Source organism: Chanos chanos, chromosome 2, assembly GCF_902362185.1.
Source record: "Chanos chanos chromosome 2, fChaCha1.1, whole genome shotgun sequence".
NCBI classification, from domain to species: domain Eukaryota; kingdom Metazoa; phylum Chordata; class Actinopteri; order Gonorynchiformes; family Chanidae; genus Chanos; species Chanos chanos.
The window spans coordinates 20428403-20446444 of record NC_044496.1 but is presented as its reverse complement, the minus strand read 5'-3'; the positions used below and the strand labels follow the sequence as shown (position 1 = coordinate 20446444).

Below are 18042 nucleotides of genomic sequence, written 5' to 3'. Positions count from 1 at the left end.
TGGACAAAGAAAAGCAATATACAACGTCATTCCAAGTAGATTGGTTGGGGTCAGGTTTGCACTTGGTATCTGGTAACACAGATAATGGGTTGACTTGCGGGAGAATTATACAGGGATTTTCATTTTGGCTCTTCTGGTGGCTTTTTTAAAGCTGGACACAAACCGGTCTTTTTCGCTGACTAACTTTCACTGACGAACAGGAAAATCCTCTTAATATATTGCCCTATATTGTGAAGTAAACCTCCATTTCTTGATATTAACTGGGAGCATGACAAAAACACCAAATACATGAGAGTTACGATATGAGAACGGATTCTCAGCCATGAATAATATGGTGATTATGATGGCGCTGTGGAGTGTGGCTTATTGTCAGCACGGTGGACTGACTTCACAAGAACAGTACATTTTGAAATATATGCTTACCTCCATAAAACACGGGAATGTTTACACTGACCCAGCAGGCTCTATAAATCAGCACAGAAAGAAGAAGACCACCAATAGAAATGAAAACATCTACCAAACCAGTGTTGGACATATTTCCATTTGAAATATATGCTGTCCATTGACAAAAAAAAATCTACAAGCATCACTGTGTTCCAGTAACATGACAAGCTGCAGCATATAAAACCTTTTCTGTTTTTATAAAGTAGTGTTTATATGTGACACTCTCTCACTGCAGTTAAATGGGACATAAAGATTTTCAGAACAAACAGATATGTTCAAGTACTTTCAATTTATTTAAGATAAAACCCCAAAATATTAGTGGCACTACCAAAACATGGTACATGGCTACAGTAACATGTTTTTAGCTTAAGTAACAGACTTGACAGTTTGAATTTTGATTCTTTGTTTTATATGTATATGCACATTCCCAATACAAACACAGCCAAATAAACCACATATTGCCCCATGGATTCTGTTCAAAGCCCTTAAAAAACAAACTGAAGCTTGAAGAAAATGGATAAATAAAAACTGCTTCCCTTCATATAAAACACAAAGTAGGACCAACCAATGACACCAAGAAAGAACATGCTTCACTTTACCACCACTTAAGACGTATGAGCATTTTAAAAAATGTAAATTGCTTTTTATTACTGTTAACCTAATGTTAGAAAAGATGTTCTGCTGAGTATAAAAAGTACGAAATGTCGTAGGTATTTACACAAAATCATCTACTCTTAGACACAAAACAGTTACTCTTTTAATAAAATTTAAAATAAAACAAAACAAAACAATAATTTACATCACAAGAACAAAAAAAAAAAAAAAAAAAAAGATATCCATGACTAAAACATTTATGTAGTAAAATGGAAAACAAAACATCAACTTCTTAAATACAAAAAGTCAGGAAATATTTCAACTTTAGTGTGCAAAGTACTTTTGAAGATTATATTTTAATACACGGAGAAGTTATGTGTTCATAATTCTGAACTAATGTCTTTGATCTTTCAGATTTGTCTGTTAGGAAACCTATAGTTTTATGGGTTGCATATTATATAATTAAGTGCAAATAAATTGCTTTTTTGTGTTTTGTATATTTCATATTTTGTGCATTTAAAAAAAATAACCATCACTTTTTGGTGGTTCATATTTTTCTATTTTGTAAGCAGCAATAACTTCCTGATGAGAAAACTAATCAATTCTGTCATTTTTAAACCCAGAGTTTTACATGGCTAATGCTACTGCTTTGACTCAATTGCATTTAAAGAATTCCATAAACTAATCTGTAGTGCAATCCTTGAACAACAGCTTTCTAGTCTTTTCTGTACACCAACCTGTATAAGAGCAAAAGGTATGATATAGTGCAGACCATCAGCAGAGCTAGTGTAACATACCCATAAAGAGGGAGTAAAGGTGCTCACACTGAGGTATAATGGAGTGGTATGGAGTTATGTACAGAGTACACTCCATATGGATGGAGACGAAGATCTCCTGAAGAACAGATAACAGGCACTGAAGGTGTTTCTATGGTCCTAATAAAGCACAGTGAGTCTCTCCTATAGTGAAGGAGATAAGTAATGTAGGAGTTGAGGAACCAGTCCTCAAATTTATACTGTCAGCCATCACATCCTTCTCAGGATCCCGTTCTGGTGACCAGTCCTAGCCTTGGTCCACAAACACGCCTCAGGCATCTGAGATGCAGCTCTGGATCTTATCCATCCACTGCTGGGCACTCTGAGCATCCGCAGCACAGAAGTTATATACACGCTTAGTGGTCTTCAGCTAAAATGGCAAAGTCACTCATGATTATCACAATGTAGCAGGAAAAAAAAGTGGAACAAAGAATCATTTGCACACACTAGCATATAATAAATATTAGCAATGGGAAGAGAAAACGAACATGCAGAGGCGGGAATGTACTCACGTCAAAGAAAGCTTTCTCACTGATGTGTTTTGGTGCCCCTATGGTGGGTGTGGCGATCAGGACCGACTCAACTTCAGCCAGGTCTATATAGCCCCTACAGCTGGTGTCTTCACCTGTGTCGTAATACCTCAGCTGGACAAACAGACCTCAATTAACCACAAAAATCCATCGCATTTCATTACATTGGAGCAACATGGTTATGCTCACTCACCTGATGCTTTGTTATGTCCAAAACAAACCACCTGGGTTTCCAAGCTTTCAGTAATGCACCTCGCTTGTATAGAATGCCTTCAAAGGACCTATGAGCAAAACAACAAATATCCTAAACTGGATTTTTGGAGCAGCATTGTACTTCTCTCTTAGTGCAAACTGAAACTCAGAGCATACCTGTTCTCCTCATTCTTTGGGGTAAACTGATTGTAGAGTGTGGCAGCTCTCCTGTTGATGCCGTTGGCAGTGGTAGGACTGCTGTCCTCACCCAGGCCGCTGTCAGGCAGGTGGAGCATGGAGCGGCGCTGGTAGGCCTGCAGACTGGAAGTGGGAATCAGGCCTGAGATAGACACTGACTGCCTCTGGAGCTACGACACACAGCATAGGAAAAAAAAGCCACTTTTCAGCATTTGACTTCATTTCTCCTCCTTTCTGTGTGTTTGTCCTTCCCATGCACTGAGGAGTTAATGAGGTAAGGTAGTCTATGCAGGGATAATTGTACACAGAAGAAGGCACAGTATGACACTGGTGAGTAGTTTCAGAAGAGGAGACAAACCACACTCACATTGCCCTCCTGTTTGAGGTCTTCCTGAATACAGACTCTCACTTTCTCAAGAGTTGTTTGCCAGGGTTCATGGGGCTGCCTGAGCTCTCCCTCCAACCTCTCAATGTCCTGTAAGCAAAACACATTCAGTCAAAACAAGTTCACAGATCTTTCTGTCTCTGCAGTTCCTCCTTTCAATCAGAGGAGCTGAACCACTTTTCCCACCATGGAGTGAAGGAGGACCAACAGGGCATGGCACGCTCACCGCTAGCAGTTTTGTGATGGCGTCGGGCTGGGCGCGGCTCACGCTGCTATAGCATGGCCAGACAATCCTTCTCTTACTGGTGGCAATAGTGTCTGGTTCCTCAGTGCTCTCCAGCTGGACGGCCAGCATCCTCCAGTCATAGGAGGGGCCTGTTGACAAAGTCTCCTCTGTGTAAAACTCCCACTTACTCAGGTTCGGGATGCAGATGGATGGCTTCAATACAGACTGCACGAAAGAGAGGGAGAGAGAGAGAGAGAAAAAAGAATGTAAAAATCATGAAGGACCAAGCGAAGCTAAATATTTTTCCCTTTTAAATAAAGCAGATTAACACCCATCATCATGGGATATAAAGTATGTGGGAGTAGTGTATCCCCTGTCATTTTATACAGTGAAAATTCATTGTGAGATACAAGTACAATCTTCCATGAGGACTCATGGATATCTGTATGTCCTCAAAAAAAGCCCACAGAGACCTAAACCTTTCCCAGAGCAGTGAATCACTGAGTTATTTTTTACTTATCCTTTCTCCTCTGATTTATGCCTGTTGGATTATGAAAAAGATGCAGCTAATTGGCAATTGAGAAAAAGATTTATTATTCTTATAAAACAAAACTGACACCAGGGATTTTTTTAGCTTTAAATATATAGATCACACACATACCCAGAAAGGGCGAGACATGAATTTCTGAATCTTTCAGTCCTTCAGAGAGACAAAGTTAATTGTGAAAAGACTGAATATTTGACAAACAAAAAGAATTTTTTTATGACCTGTGATGTGAACAAAAATACTGGACGCATGAAAATTTTGAGCTCTCCTGAGTAAAAAGCCTTGCTTATTTCCACAGAGCTCGACAAGCGAAGGAGATCTCACAAGCATGCAAAGGGGTCACAGACAAGAATCTGTTCATGCAAGAGTGGTGAGTAATCCATCACTGTAATCAGGGATGGCAGTTCTAAATGTTTAGAGCTGCTAGTTCCCATTAATACTTCACAACAGACGACACAACATCCTCTGAGGGCACTAGGGAAAAAGTCATCGGGGTTGGCTATCACACGAACACCCAGCCACACACACACACACACACACACACAGTCTATACCTCTGTGTCGGAGGGGCTGTACAGGTAGTTGAAAAAGAGAGGGCTCTTGCGGTGCATTCTGTTGATCCACTCCCAAATACAGATCCCCTTTCTTGCCTGCTTGTCTCCCTTATCCTCAAACAATGTGCCTTTAAACAGAACACAAAGGACTGGTTGTTACACTTCACCACCACACTGTAACTGAATCAGTTCAGAAACCAGAGACGCAAGACAAGATTCAAGATTCACCATTTCAATAATCACATGTAGTAAATGACTAACGCTGCTTCAAAAAAAAAAAAAGAAAAAAAAAAAAAAAAAAAAAATATATATATATATCTTTGTTTCAATATGATGAACCACTTGGGCTTCCTGACATATACTCAGCTCCTAAGTCTGATGTTTACTGAATCTGGTCTAGAAGGTACAAACAGCTGCACTCACTTAGTGCCATGACCATGTAATACACATGTGGCACTGACAAACAAATTGTAAAAGATTTTCAGACCAAACAATCAAAACTTGTTTGAGCTAGTAAAAAGAAAAAAAAACTGAGGGAGAGAGAGCGAGTTGAAAGAGCTGTGTATACACACCATGCTCTAGGCGCTCATAGTCTGAGTCCAGGAGGAAGTTCTTGAAGCGATTGGAGATATGGTGGTAGGCCAGAAACTTCAGATAGTACTGATTAAATTCAAATTCCATGGGGTACTGGTTGTGAACCTGGAATGAAAGGGGTAGTTGAATGGAACACTGTGACAGACATTAGCTTGGCTGGGAGTCTGAGGCAGCTACAGTAAATACCTGTGTAACCATTACAAACTCAACACTCTGGTCACCGTGACATCACTGTTTTCAGAGGCAGGACAAAACAGCAGTTAGGGACAGAGAGAGCTTCGTCTTTATAGCCGACTTCCAGGGGTCAAGTACGGCCAAGCGACGCAGCCCTCTAATTCTCATATTTTAGGCCACCTGGCCTTATTGGCAAAAACAACAGCTGTTTCTAAGATGAGGCATTTCTATTTTCAGATGTCTCTGATATTATTCTTCCTGCTCATGACACCGCGGGATCTATGCTAGGTCACTTTGGCTGTCCATGTCTCTGTTTCATCACACGAAATAAGGAACGTGTTGATGTAAGAACAAGGGTGTGCAGCTGGGATACTGGGTGCTGGCTAAAGTCCGCTCTCATCCATGCACAGAGCACTTCAAGCGTATACACTTTCTCTTTGGGAAAGGGGAGGAAATGTTAGATACCCCAGCATGGCAGTTTTCCACTGGAAGCTTTAAACACGCACAAAAACAGTGAGCTGTTGGAGAAAGAGTTCAGAATGGAAAGGATTGACCGTAGGTTGAAAGACCATCTGGGTAATGGCATCTCAGAGAGAATGGACGGGGGAAAGAAACACCCTCCCCAGTGTGCGGAGCTGTCTAAATTACTTATCTGATATGGGGATTGTGTAGTGCAAAAGCAAAATTAGTGTATAGATAGTGACAGCTGAGGCTCTCCTCCTCTATCCCAACTCCTCTGCTGCTGGCTGGACATCGGAAGAATGCGGTGAGCTCATTCACAAGGCATGATGGGAACAACAAGGGGGTGTGTAAGGGAGCAAAAGATTGAGAGAGAGAGGAGAGAGAGAGAGAGAGACGAAAAGAAGGAGAGAGGGGAAAGTAAGAATGCTTGCCTGGTGCACACAGTCCAAGAACTGCAGGAAGATGGGGGTGAACCCGCTGCCCTGACTGCTGGGGGTCAGGTTGCTGCGCTGGCTGAACTTGTGGCCAAAAGATAGCCACTCTTTCTCTAGCAGCATCTGGAATCCCTCAAGGGTTCTGTAGAACGGGTCACTGAGCAGCTGCACCAGCGACACCACCTAAACATTCCGGGGCCAAGAGAGGGGAGAAAGGTGTAAGTTGCAGGTTTCTCTCATGGCATGATGGTGGACTGTATACACATTGTAGACGCTGTTCCTGTGTGGAGACTACTGTATTTTAAGTGATATTCCGTTCATCAGGAGGCTACATATCTCCCACTACTTGGGAGAGCTAGCTATCCATCCAGTGGAGACTGTTCCTGTTAATTAAATAACCTCCCCATTAAACTGTGGAAACTAACATGGGGCAACACACAGCATAGAGAAAACCGATAAAAACAGACATGATTCAAAAAGAAAGAAGAGAACAGAGAATCCTTGGTGACTAAGTAGAGCAGCTTCACTGCATAGAGCAATGTTTTCTCTATACGCCCATAAAATGAAAGCTCACATTTTGACAAGTTTTTTGACTGAAAGGAGAGCACATAACATCTCCTTGCAGCCACAGAGTAAGACCATATGAGTCCAATTGTTAGGGTGAGCTTCACAAGCCCATGGGGGGGGGACGGGACAGGAAGAAAGCAGGCTGAATATGACACGTGCCTTACATGTGGGAGACTCATACTTTTACACCATGACCTTCAACTTTACAGGCTCGGTAAGCAGCCAACAGACGAGAAGAGCACATAGTGCCATTCCTAATAATCCTTCCTTGTATAACCAATGGACATGGAAAATATGAGCTCACTGAACAAAAATCTGACAAAATGCTCCTTGCTACAGCAAAAGGAAACAAATAAACGTGGTTAGAGAGAATTCTATTCAACTCCCTCAACTCACTAATATCCCATTTTACATATTAATCAAGGGCAGATGGGCAATTTTGTGTAGACATAATTCTGCAACTAAGGTTCAGCATTGTTATAGTCTGTGGCTCAATGGCTGGAAGAAAAAGCAAATCACTATCAGTCTTTGCATGCATGCATGTAGGTGGCATGAGGTCGCAGTGCTGCAATATGTGGATAAAGAAGTGTATGGGCCTCACCTGAGTTGTAATGTCCCAGCCATCCTCTAAACTCAACAGCACAGATGAGCCACTGTCCAATAACTCCACCATGATCAGAGACAGCTGTAGTAGCTTATGGAGCTGTGTTTTCCAGTCATAAACCCCCCCCCCCACACACACACACACACAAACACAAACACAAAAACACACACGCACACACATAAAAGCACATTTACTTATTTATTGAGTTGGTGGATTGTGTGCAGACACAAAACCAATAACAAAAACACATTCTAAATTTAGCCATTCTTGACCATTCATTGTTGCAACATTTGTCAGCTGGACTAGTTCATTGCTGACTAATGATTCTTCCCAGCCTAAGCAAAGCATTTCCCCAGATAATATTGTTCAGGGGCATTAAGATGTAATGAAATCTGAGGGCAAGGTGCAAGCCAGTGCAAAATTATATGCATGGCAAGCAACTTGACTGTTTTCCCCTCTTTGTGTGTAGCGGAAGCATAAAAGACGAGGTCAAAATCCCAAAAAAGGAAACCGGTCTCTGGTGTTTCTCACAGCACTCTTGATATCACTGCCTCTTACATTCTGTCATTTATTGATTCAGAGCAAGAGAATGGGTCAGAGAAGAGAAATGGTTGGGCAAGCAACAGCAGTGAAAAAATGGGAAAGAAAAATACCAGAGATTGTAAATAAAAGTCAGTGAAGAGTGGAAAATGAAGAAAACCAGAGAGACGAAAGTATACCTGAGGAATCCACTCAGACTCTTCCAGGGCTTTGAGGAAGGTATCTTCTGTGTCTGTAGACATAGAACTTGGAGCACAAGCCCTAAGAAGTTTCTTAAAGGCCCCCTTCACCTGCCGTGTGTCAGCAAAGTCCACTGGCACAAGTTCGCAGTTCAAAGACGAATCCAGTTTGAAGCCCTGTCAGAAAACAAGGTCAAGACTATTCCTATCCAAACTTAAGGAAAAATCTGCTTGATCATGTCATTATAGAGCAAACACTGATTACAAACCTGATTAATCTTACTCAGCATGGTTTTTCTGAAAGACAGCTTTTTAAAGACTGAATCTTTTAATTTATTTACAATTATTTAAGCCAGATAAAATAGTATCAAGTTCACGTTGCACACACACACAGAAACGCTTCAACAATAAGGTTGAGACTGCAAGATGTTCTTGAAATAGTCCAAATGTAATACAGTACTCTCCAGAATGTGGACAGTGGATCAGTAAATCATGGCTTTTACAAACAACCTTCACAAGTTCCTTATCGCTCTGCAGATTTATTGCTAGCTGGAAGAAACGACATCCAAGTATTTTTGACACAGTCTAACATTGGGGGTATTCTCTAGTAAATAAAGTTCTGCTTACATACTTGAATCTTTCAGGTCTGGATCAAAAGCCAGCACTGATTCCTGGACTCCAGATGGTGTTAAAACAACTACATGACCCTTGGTCCCTGCCATCACTCACAGTTCCAAAGGAAATCTTACCCTGAGGTGGGACTTCTCCCCAAATATATAAAGCGCAGCCTGCTGTTTCAGAAGCTGGGCCTGCAGGCTCTCGGTGCCTGCAGAGGGTGCCAGATCCTTGCCTGCCAGCCGCGCCCCCACCTCTGCCCCTGTGGAGTTGTGATTGATCCTGGCACTGGAGCGAAGACTTGCCCACACACCTTTCAGTAAAGAGAAGCATTATTCAGACAGAATCCACAACTGGAGCCCAATGTCACTGTAATTAATCTGAAACAACATCTACCGACTCTATTGACCTTTCACATACAAAATTTGTAATACTTCCTCAGGGTGTGAATAAAGCTGAAGTACTGATTCGGAGATGAGTATTATTTTTGGTGAGTATTACTGTCCTTCTAAAAAAGTTGGAGGACAACAACTGCTACCCAGACTCAACTGACACAACTACTGGAGCATTAGCCAGCGATGACAGGACAGAACCCAGACTTGAGTGAAAGCACTGTGCTACAACTACCAACCACACAGAGCACTGTGGCAATGAAGCCACAGAAAACACTAACTGTCGTCTAGTAGGGAATTCTGAGTTAGTATGTCATATTGGTCTACGCACTATGATAGAATGACGGGGGTTACAGAGGTTTGCTACAGCCAACATGGAAATGATTTGTGTTAAAAAGGAATTTGGAGGGGAAAAAAAAAGTATGGATAGGTTATTTGGAATCATGAGACTTGAAAAACTATACCTTGATTGTAGATTCGCCCCTTAGATGAAGGTTTTTGGTTTGAGGGAGTGAATAGTTTATCCCTGTACCCAAGCACTGGTAAATTAAGGGTGTGGGGGAGGTTTGGAAGGCACAGAGAAATTACGTCACGTGAGATTTAAAAAAACAACACACACACACAAACACACTGACTAATATTCACTCCTCCAACCAAAGCACGAGGTCTCAGTCATATGTGGCACAGCCTCAGGTGCTGAATTAGAAATAGTGAGGATAGTGATTTTTATTATTCAGTGCACCCAAGGTAGTCTATTTAAAAACCATTATGGCAATCAATTTTAACATGCATGAACATAACAGCAGACTCGTCAGTGAGATTTGATGTGATGATGGTTAGACAAAGACAGACAGATTTTGATGAGTGATAGCAGTTCCGTATTTTTAGGAAACACTGAGTAATGGATCGTAAGTTTTAATTAATCATTTGACCTTTTAATCCTTTTTCTCCTGCCAATTCAGCGGTAACCAGTTCCTTTGTTTTTCTATTCCCTGTCCTTTGCACGACTCCCATGCTGGCCAGGGAGGGTGTGGACTACCAGAGCCGTCTAAAGCTAATCTGGCACCCTGACCAACCAGTGGGAGCCACTATCACAGCAACAGGGAGACAATCCCCTGCCAGCTTCCCACCTGTGAACACAATCAATTGTGGACCCAGTGGGCGCCCAGCCAAGCCAGAGGCACTGCTGCTGGGACATGACCTGGTTTTACAGTGGTTGGTTGTACCCCTTTTATGGCATGTCTTGAAAATTCACCTGCTCAGAGGGAAGTACACATTCTGTTCATAATGGGCGTTGTTTTTTTTTTTTACTATAGAATTAGAATGCAATAAGACAGGAAATGATGAATCATCAAATCTAGCTGTCACCTTTCACCCAGATTTCAACATCATTTTCGGTAATGAAGATGTAACACCAAATTAAGTATTTAGAGCAACATTGCGTGTTCATTCAACCATAGAACAATGCCGAAACCTGTCATGACAGGTGTCCTGCTTTGCATCAGTTTAGGATCTGAGACATGCCTAAGGATTTGGGTGTTAACAACAGTTCTACTGAATTTCATTAACGGTACTCCACGCTCTAGAGCACGGATTCCCGACCCTTTTTGTTACCTAAACCCCTGACACTCAAATTATTTTCCTTAAGTGCCCCCTTGAGATTTTAACTAAATTAATTTAATTTGACATTGATATTTCCATTGCAATCTCACAAACCCTCTGCATTACCATCATTAAACACTAGGGGTTCACAACCACCCAGTTGGGAACCTATGCTCTTGAGGACAGAGGAATACACAGTTAATAAGCTCAGCAGCTCCTGTTCTGGAGTTCAGTGGTATCCTAAGGCAAAAGAGTGAGCCCATCTGTTAGAGAGGTGGACGAGGTACTGTGTGCATACTGGAGATGCTGAGGAGTCTTATGTGAGTTTGTGTGCGTCCAATATTAAGAGCTGACGTGTGTGTTGGAGATGTAGGAGGACCTTGTGATCAGGCCTTTGATATAACACAGACCATAAGATATAAAAATAACAGAGACATCACAAGAAAGCTGGAGGAGTTTGTGAGAATTAGCTACCTCTGCCATCAGCCAAAAGAAATGAAGGATAGCAACCCACTCACCTCCTCTGGCGAAACTGTTAGAGAAGGGAATGTCCAAGTGGACAGGGGCCATCTTTGGTATTCTCGACGTCCTCCTTTCAGTGGCTGCAGAAACGTTGTGATTGCATTAATGTTTAAACAAGGGTGAGACATAATAAGCAGCAAAGAAACATGAAGCTATATGAAAGAACAGAAATTCTAGTGAGCAACAGATGCTTTGGATCAGGAATGAATTTGATGTGCACAGGTGACATCTTGTTTTTCCAGCTGTGAGCTGTATTAAGTTATAACCTTTTGACTGTAAGCACTGCTCTTGGAGCTGGAGCACTAGTGTAGATCATTAAAAAAAATCACCTGAGGGAGGGAGAATTACATGCTCAAATGAGACAAGTTAGAACAGTGTCTAAGATCTGGAAGGCCACTGATTCAGCCAGTGACTTTTAACCGGTGACTTTGGGACTTCGGCCCAAAACCACGTCTTACAGTAGATTACTGTTCACTTCGTTCTCGTCTAAGGTGTCCAGGCAAGTGTTTAATTTCTTGATAAGCCCATTCTCTTTATCTCTCATAAGCACCACCTTAAACAGCGCCATAGACAGCATTTACTTTGATTGGGAGTCAGTGGTTTTAACCCAGTTAGTGCAGACAAAAGGCGCATTGTGGAGAAATGCAGCCTCTTGTTGGCGAAGCACCTTCCCTAGCCTGAGCCCCTGTATTGCGGGCAATGAGGAACACACAATATGATGGAGATGGATTGAAGGTGACCTCCACATGTCCTGTTCCTCTTATATAACTGGACATTGTGCCTCAGTTCCTTTGGAACACAACACCAAATATAAATAACAGTGAATAAAACCAAAGGAAACAGTGCCATGATAAGGACCCAAAAAACATACTGAAATGGGGACAAGAAGAAGCCAAAACAAGTGGGGTAAAAACAGTGAGAACGGAACTGAGGGAATATGTACAAATGGAATTTAAAAATAGATTTGAAAAAAATGTCTGCGTTACCTGGAGACAGGCCGACCAGTGAGCGGTTGGAGAGGGTGCTGCTGCCGTTGGCTTTGTAGTAAATGGGGATGGAGCTCATGATAGCTTGTAGGTACTTCTCCTGCTCTAAGCTGCTAGAGGACTCTGAGGAGGAGGTGGGAGCTAGAAAGAGGAGTATTTCGGTGAGGATGGCAACTCTTCCTATTTAAAGTTTAAGACAGACACATTTCTAACATATGTGTTTCATCGTGGCTAAAAATTCGGTTTATAACTACAGGTAATCTGCATGTGAATCCTCACTTCCTGATGAAGGATTCTGGGACTTGAAAAGTCCCACCACACTCTTCCCGTGTAAACTTCCGGAGCGGAGTAGTACAGCTTTGTTGCGAGGATGTTTCCAACACACCACAGGAAGACGGTTATGCCTGTAACATCGTGCCACCTTCTGGAGGCTACTATCCTGCACTGACTGAGGCACGACTAGCAGTCCTGGGTAACTGCAGGGAAAAGAGAACAGGTCATGTGTTCAGTGCTTATGTCTAGACATGGCAGAGTAGCTTAATTAATTATAAACAAAAAAAATTTTTTTTAACTTGTTTGAATTGTGTTCCCCATTGCCGCGTGAGAGCTGGGTGTGTGAGATTCAGGCTTACCTGCGGCACAGGGAGTATAGTCTGTTGACTGCCGTCACGCGGAACTGCTCTCCACTCTTGGACCTGGACGAGCTGGCAGTGATAGTGCCCAGACCCATCCGCTGGTAGTCACGGAAACAAGCTCGTTCCACCAGCTGCTCCATGGTGGATTTCTCTGAGGCCTTCAGGGTGCTACTAGTTGGGGGTTCTCCTTCGTCTGAAATCACTAAAGAATAAATGAGCGACAGATGACACACTCCTGTCTGACTGACTATTGCTCTCACAATGTGAATTCACTGTCACTGTTCCCACCTGAGATGTCGTCGTCTTCATTCCAGGTCATGCGACTGCCCCTCTCAAGTTTCTTGAGGGTGGACTGACGGCCCATGGTGATTTTACCTGCCCTCTTTGCCCCTTTTACAATTGTCTTAGACAGTGTTCTGTGATGAGGAGGAGAGGCAAAAATTGTTCCCTTGTACAGGTTGTCAAACAGCTCCCTTGTACAGATTGTTTCAAGAATTCCACACTGCTTGCTCTGCTGTTTTTGTGAACATGCTTAACACCTACTATTTAAGCACCCAGATACTAGTATCACGAGTCAGAATACACATAAATGCGAATTTAAAATAAATGAAATTGGGCAACAGTCAAGGTCTTGTGCATAGAGAATCTGTGCATAAACTTCTTCATCTGTTATACTCACCGGAAACCTGTGTTCCTCTCTTTCTGTTTGGGCAGTATGAGTTGAGGAGCAGTCTGCCCTGCAGCGAAGGCGAAGGTGCTGAAGATGGACTGAGGGTAGCGGATCCTCTGGAGGTGCTTCCTAAAGATCTCCACCACCTCAGAGTTCACCTCCTCATCAAATGCCACCTTAATCAGCTAAGACAAAAATAACATTTCGTCAAACTTGTCTTGCCTTTCACTTATTACACAAAGTGTTGCCAAATGATCACAGTCAATGTTTGAATTTAGGAACACAACCAGAATGTTTCTGTGCTGAGAACCTTGTCTTAACAAAGCAAGAAAATCTGTGAATAATCATTTGAAATGTTTGGAGACCATCGTGGAGCATGGCCGAACCGCTCCAAGTCAGATATTTCACGTGCACAGTGCAAGGCTGTTCCAGAAAGGTCTCGCCCTATAACTGATGGTGTGTGACCACATATTCCTCAATTTTGCTTCCCCTTGAGCTGCTCTGTCTCTCCAGGGTCGTCTCTGACGGTTCAGCCAGCACCCCTGCAGATCACGTCGCCTAATGAAGGCATGATAATAGACCCCAGACACTGGCTGCTGTCAGGCCGTGAAGCTCAGCCACACATGGGCAGATCAGGCCAAGTGACCCCTACTTTCACATGGCCCACTTTTATTGTGCATGTTAGTAAAGAGATAGGAATGCATCATAAAACATTTACTGTGCTATAGTACATGCATTATGAAGAACGAAACACATGTGTCTAGCTGCTTGGTACAAGTCCAACATATCATTATGCAGTGTTATATCTTGCACTTAAAAAAAGTGGCTATGTTCAGCCAAATTCAGAGAAGAGTCTGGAACATACACATTTTTCTTCCACAAATGTTACAGCTTAATGGGGTGTTTCAAACACAGGGCTGTTTTAAATTCTCAGACCATTTGACTGTTTCCTTGAACAAAAAACATCAATAAATCATTTTTAAACATTACTTCTGATAACATTAAAACAACATCAAAATAACATAGCAGAATATATTCTCTGGTGAAACCACAAGACGAAAAAGATTTAAATTAAAGGAATAAAATCTGGCAGAACATATTCTCAGGAGAGGTTAGTACCATGATTACTTCCCCTTCCCACTCCATCAGCCAGTACCTGGAAGGAGGAAGACCTCAACTGTAGCCCCTCCTGCATGTTCTGCTGTAGCTGGTTTTGGATGGTAATCCTCTTCTCCTTAGTCAGAGTGGAGACCGGGAAACTTCTGATCACTTCTTGTTCACCCACTGCTCACATAAACACATGCAGAAGCATAAAAACATGCCCATAAACACACTTAAATTATGAAGAACATTACGGTGGCTCTAATCACAATGACAAAGGGATCAACATACTGTAGCAATGAGAAAAAAGCTGTGTGGTCATTAAGACGCAAAATAAAACTACAGCTCTGCTATGGTCAGAAGTAATACAACAATAAATCTTGAAACATAAGCCGCGTCCTGACTTAAAACAAGTGGTTTAAATTCTTGGGACGGCAAACAGTGGCCCTGCAGATTACTCGCGTTCTTGTTCCTGTCAACACCTGGGAGCTGCTAAGATTAATGTGTTTTAAAAAGGTGTGTTTTTGCCATCCCTATCTGCTAATGGGCCTGTACCTAGAGGATCATGAGGGGTGCCCTTGAAGATGATTCGATAGGTGGTGAGGAAGAGTGCCCCCTCAGCTGGCAAGATGTGTGGTCCTCCCAGCAACCCCCCTGTAGCCTCTTCCCGGCCATCGGGGTCCAGTACCACCCTTAGACCCTCGGAAACAAATTCCTCTCCAGCGAGCAGAGCTGGTCTCAGGATCTTAGGCTGTGGAACAGAGTAATTATAGGTTCATTATCAGGTGATTCAAAGCAGTCACGATCATTCAACATGCTAACCAATACTGATAAGCCCGATCTGATCATGTTCGAGTTCAAGCAACTAAGAAACACTGCCTTAACACTGAAGCTTCATGTCTATGAAAACCTGCTACAAAGAGGCGCCAATTAGGGTGTTCATCTTTTAGAGTTACAGGTTCAGCTGTTTTAATTGAACACTTTGTCTTGTGACCCCAGATCTCCTCAGTACAAGCAGTTCAATCATTTCACACAGCCATTGTCCCACTGACATTATCATTATCTAACGTGTGAGAGTGAGCCAAGCAGAGACAAAGGCTAGGACAGAATGAAGGCTGCTCCTGAGAGCAACAGTCACATCTGAAACTAGAGCTGGTGTCCGTGCAAAGAGGAATGTGGTAGCGTCGGAGCAGAAACACAAGCACAAACACAAACACAGAGTGCACTAGTAGCCAGCGTGGGCTCTGCCATCTCTAAGCCAAGGAAACACTCTGCACCCTCCTCACCTCCCTATCCTCAGTCAGACGACTGATATTCTGCAATGATATATGGAACCTGGAGCAGCTTCTGACCACTCACACAGTTCCCAGCTGACAGAGATGGGCTGGGAGGTTAACTGAGTACTTGCACTCTTTGCCAAGGCCATCGTCTCACATAAACACAGAATCCTCCCATGGCCTGGCCTCACTGCCTAACAACATCATCGACACTTTTCCAAAGGAGACGGAGGGCCCAATGCCAGTCCTCTGTTCTGCTCAAAGTTATCTAAGTGTCCACATTCTCTCTCTCTCTCTCTCTCTCTCTCTCACACACACACACACACACAGGCCAGCTGCCTCAGAGACAGGGGAACAGCCATTATGCTTCATATTTATTTTAACAGCACTCTGTGACAGAGTGATGCAAGTACCTGTAGACTCTGCTTTTCTGCACCCCATAGAAATGCCCCAATCTCCAACAATTCACTCATTACAGCACCAAGGTCAACAAGTAAGGACAGCTCCATCACTGGTTGTAAATCTACAGGGCTCGGCTGGGACATTCCTTCAGTTGTTTACAGAGTTCATGTAAAGTGCTCTTGGCAATAGAGTTGGGTATCATACTCTCCAGAGTGACTCATGGAGCACCTTCTCCACAGTTGGACATCACATAAAGCCTAGAAGCGAGTCTTAGTTTTCCACGGCGGAAAGGATTTTACATAAAATGGGCCCTGTATCATCAGTGTCTTTATTTATTTATTTATTTATTTATTTATTTTTTTTTTCCCCATTCGTGAGCGAGGCTATCAAACTCTCCAAGCCACAGTCTGTGAGTGCAACGCAGAGTTGTCCTAGAGTGAGGATTCATGGTTTGAATCCCAACGTTGCATGTAACTAACAGTATCACTTTTATGAGCTGGTCACTAGACCTCTGAGTGTATCTGCTGACGTAAAGCATTCAGTTACCTTTTGGATAGGGGGTAACCTCCTGCTCTCTCTGTGGACAGCTTCCAGGGTCTCCATCTGCATGGCCACAATGCCTGAGCCACATGGCAGACAGTCAGTTCAGGGAACATCACACACACACAACTCCACACACACACTGACTGCCACGTTACGACACAGTTATTTCAGCCTTACGACAGAATATTTAAGAAAAAAGCAACAGGGAAACGGTCGGGTGTTCAGTTTTCTCCTGTACCTGGGATCATGCTGTGCAGGCTTTTGATATGGTCCTGGGTGACACCGCTTTCTGTGCACACTTTGTCAATGAAGCGTGCGATGAATCTCCCCACAGAATTGGCAACATCGCTGTTCTCAGAGTCTTCAAATCCGCTCTCAGTGTCAAAGCTCTCCGCCACACTGCCCGCAATGCTGTTCAACACGATACACAGTCAGAAAAATCCCAGCACTGTCAAAACAAATCTGACCATAAATCTGCAATACTAAAACCGTCACAGCTGCATGCAAGACAATAAGATATAATCAATAAGACATGAATGATAAAAGAATTCAGTTTAAAACAAACTGAATAAATGAAACGACACCCCGCAAAATTTAAGACAAAAGCATGATGGCTAACTTTTGGATGGTCCATGTATTTTAGATGTCTCTTTAATGTTTTCTATCACAACAGCCTAAAACTTTGCCAGTCTACAAACAGATGGCTGATACCAATGCAACTCGTAGGAGTGGGCTAGTTAGAGACGATAACAATAACAACAATTTCCTAGTCTATTTACAAATATCAAGTGGAGTCCGAGGCATTTTAAGTGAAAGACAAAACATGACTTCATCTTGATTGAACAAATAAATTCAGGCAGTATAAACACGGGCGATGTTGTTTTCCTCATCAAGTGCCGACACATTCAAACAAGAAACATGAAGCAATCATTATAAATGCTACTGTGAATATCCCAAAATGAAATAAAAATAAATATGGTTTTTAGACAAAGTCATGTTACCGGCATATCAAATTCAGGATATCTTACCTACTGTAATGTACCTTGAGAGAGCTACTGTGCAGAGGAAAACGGGGGAAAAAATGAAAGAAAGAAACTCTGGAGAATCAGTTTTGGCAAGCCGTTTGTTTCTCCTCAAACCACATTACTGTTACTACAAAGCATAGGGTTTCCCTTTTGTTTCTTTTGGTTGTGCCTAAGTGCACTGGCTGCCAAACCAAGTACGTTTCACCCGCTCAGACTAAGCCAGGCCCTTAGGAT

General features: G+C 42.6%; 1 protein-coding gene across 1 annotated transcript in view; it reads right to left on the bottom strand.

Moving 5' to 3' along the window:
* Positions 1-1625: 1625 nt before the first annotated feature.
* sbf2 (SET binding factor 2) overlaps positions 1626-18042 on the bottom strand; it is a 78341-nt gene continuing 61924 nt past the window's right edge. Inside the window, exons 20-42 of the mRNA XM_030765745.1 lie at positions 17022-17194; positions 16787-16860; positions 15117-15312; positions 14617-14744; positions 13470-13645; positions 13079-13206; positions 12788-12992; positions 12435-12631; positions 12156-12296; positions 11166-11249; positions 9510-9584; positions 8788-8966; positions 8039-8215; positions 7317-7418; positions 6146-6331; positions 5057-5183; positions 4485-4612; positions 3385-3609; positions 3141-3248; positions 2753-2943; positions 2577-2664; positions 2366-2497; positions 1626-2223 (exon numbers count right to left, since the gene is read on the bottom strand). Of these exons, the coding sequence (XP_030621605.1) occupies positions 2125-2223; positions 2366-2497; positions 2577-2664; positions 2753-2943; positions 3141-3248; positions 3385-3609; positions 4485-4612; positions 5057-5183; positions 6146-6331; positions 7317-7418; positions 8039-8215; positions 8788-8966; positions 9510-9584; positions 11166-11249; positions 12156-12296; positions 12435-12631; positions 12788-12992; positions 13079-13206; positions 13470-13645; positions 14617-14744; positions 15117-15312; positions 16787-16860; positions 17022-17194 (3319 nt within the window). The 3' untranslated portion in view covers positions 1626-2124. The remainder of the gene's footprint in view (positions 2224-2365; positions 2498-2576; positions 2665-2752; positions 2944-3140; positions 3249-3384; positions 3610-4484; positions 4613-5056; positions 5184-6145; positions 6332-7316; positions 7419-8038; positions 8216-8787; positions 8967-9509; positions 9585-11165; positions 11250-12155; positions 12297-12434; positions 12632-12787; positions 12993-13078; positions 13207-13469; positions 13646-14616; positions 14745-15116; positions 15313-16786; positions 16861-17021; positions 17195-18042) is intronic.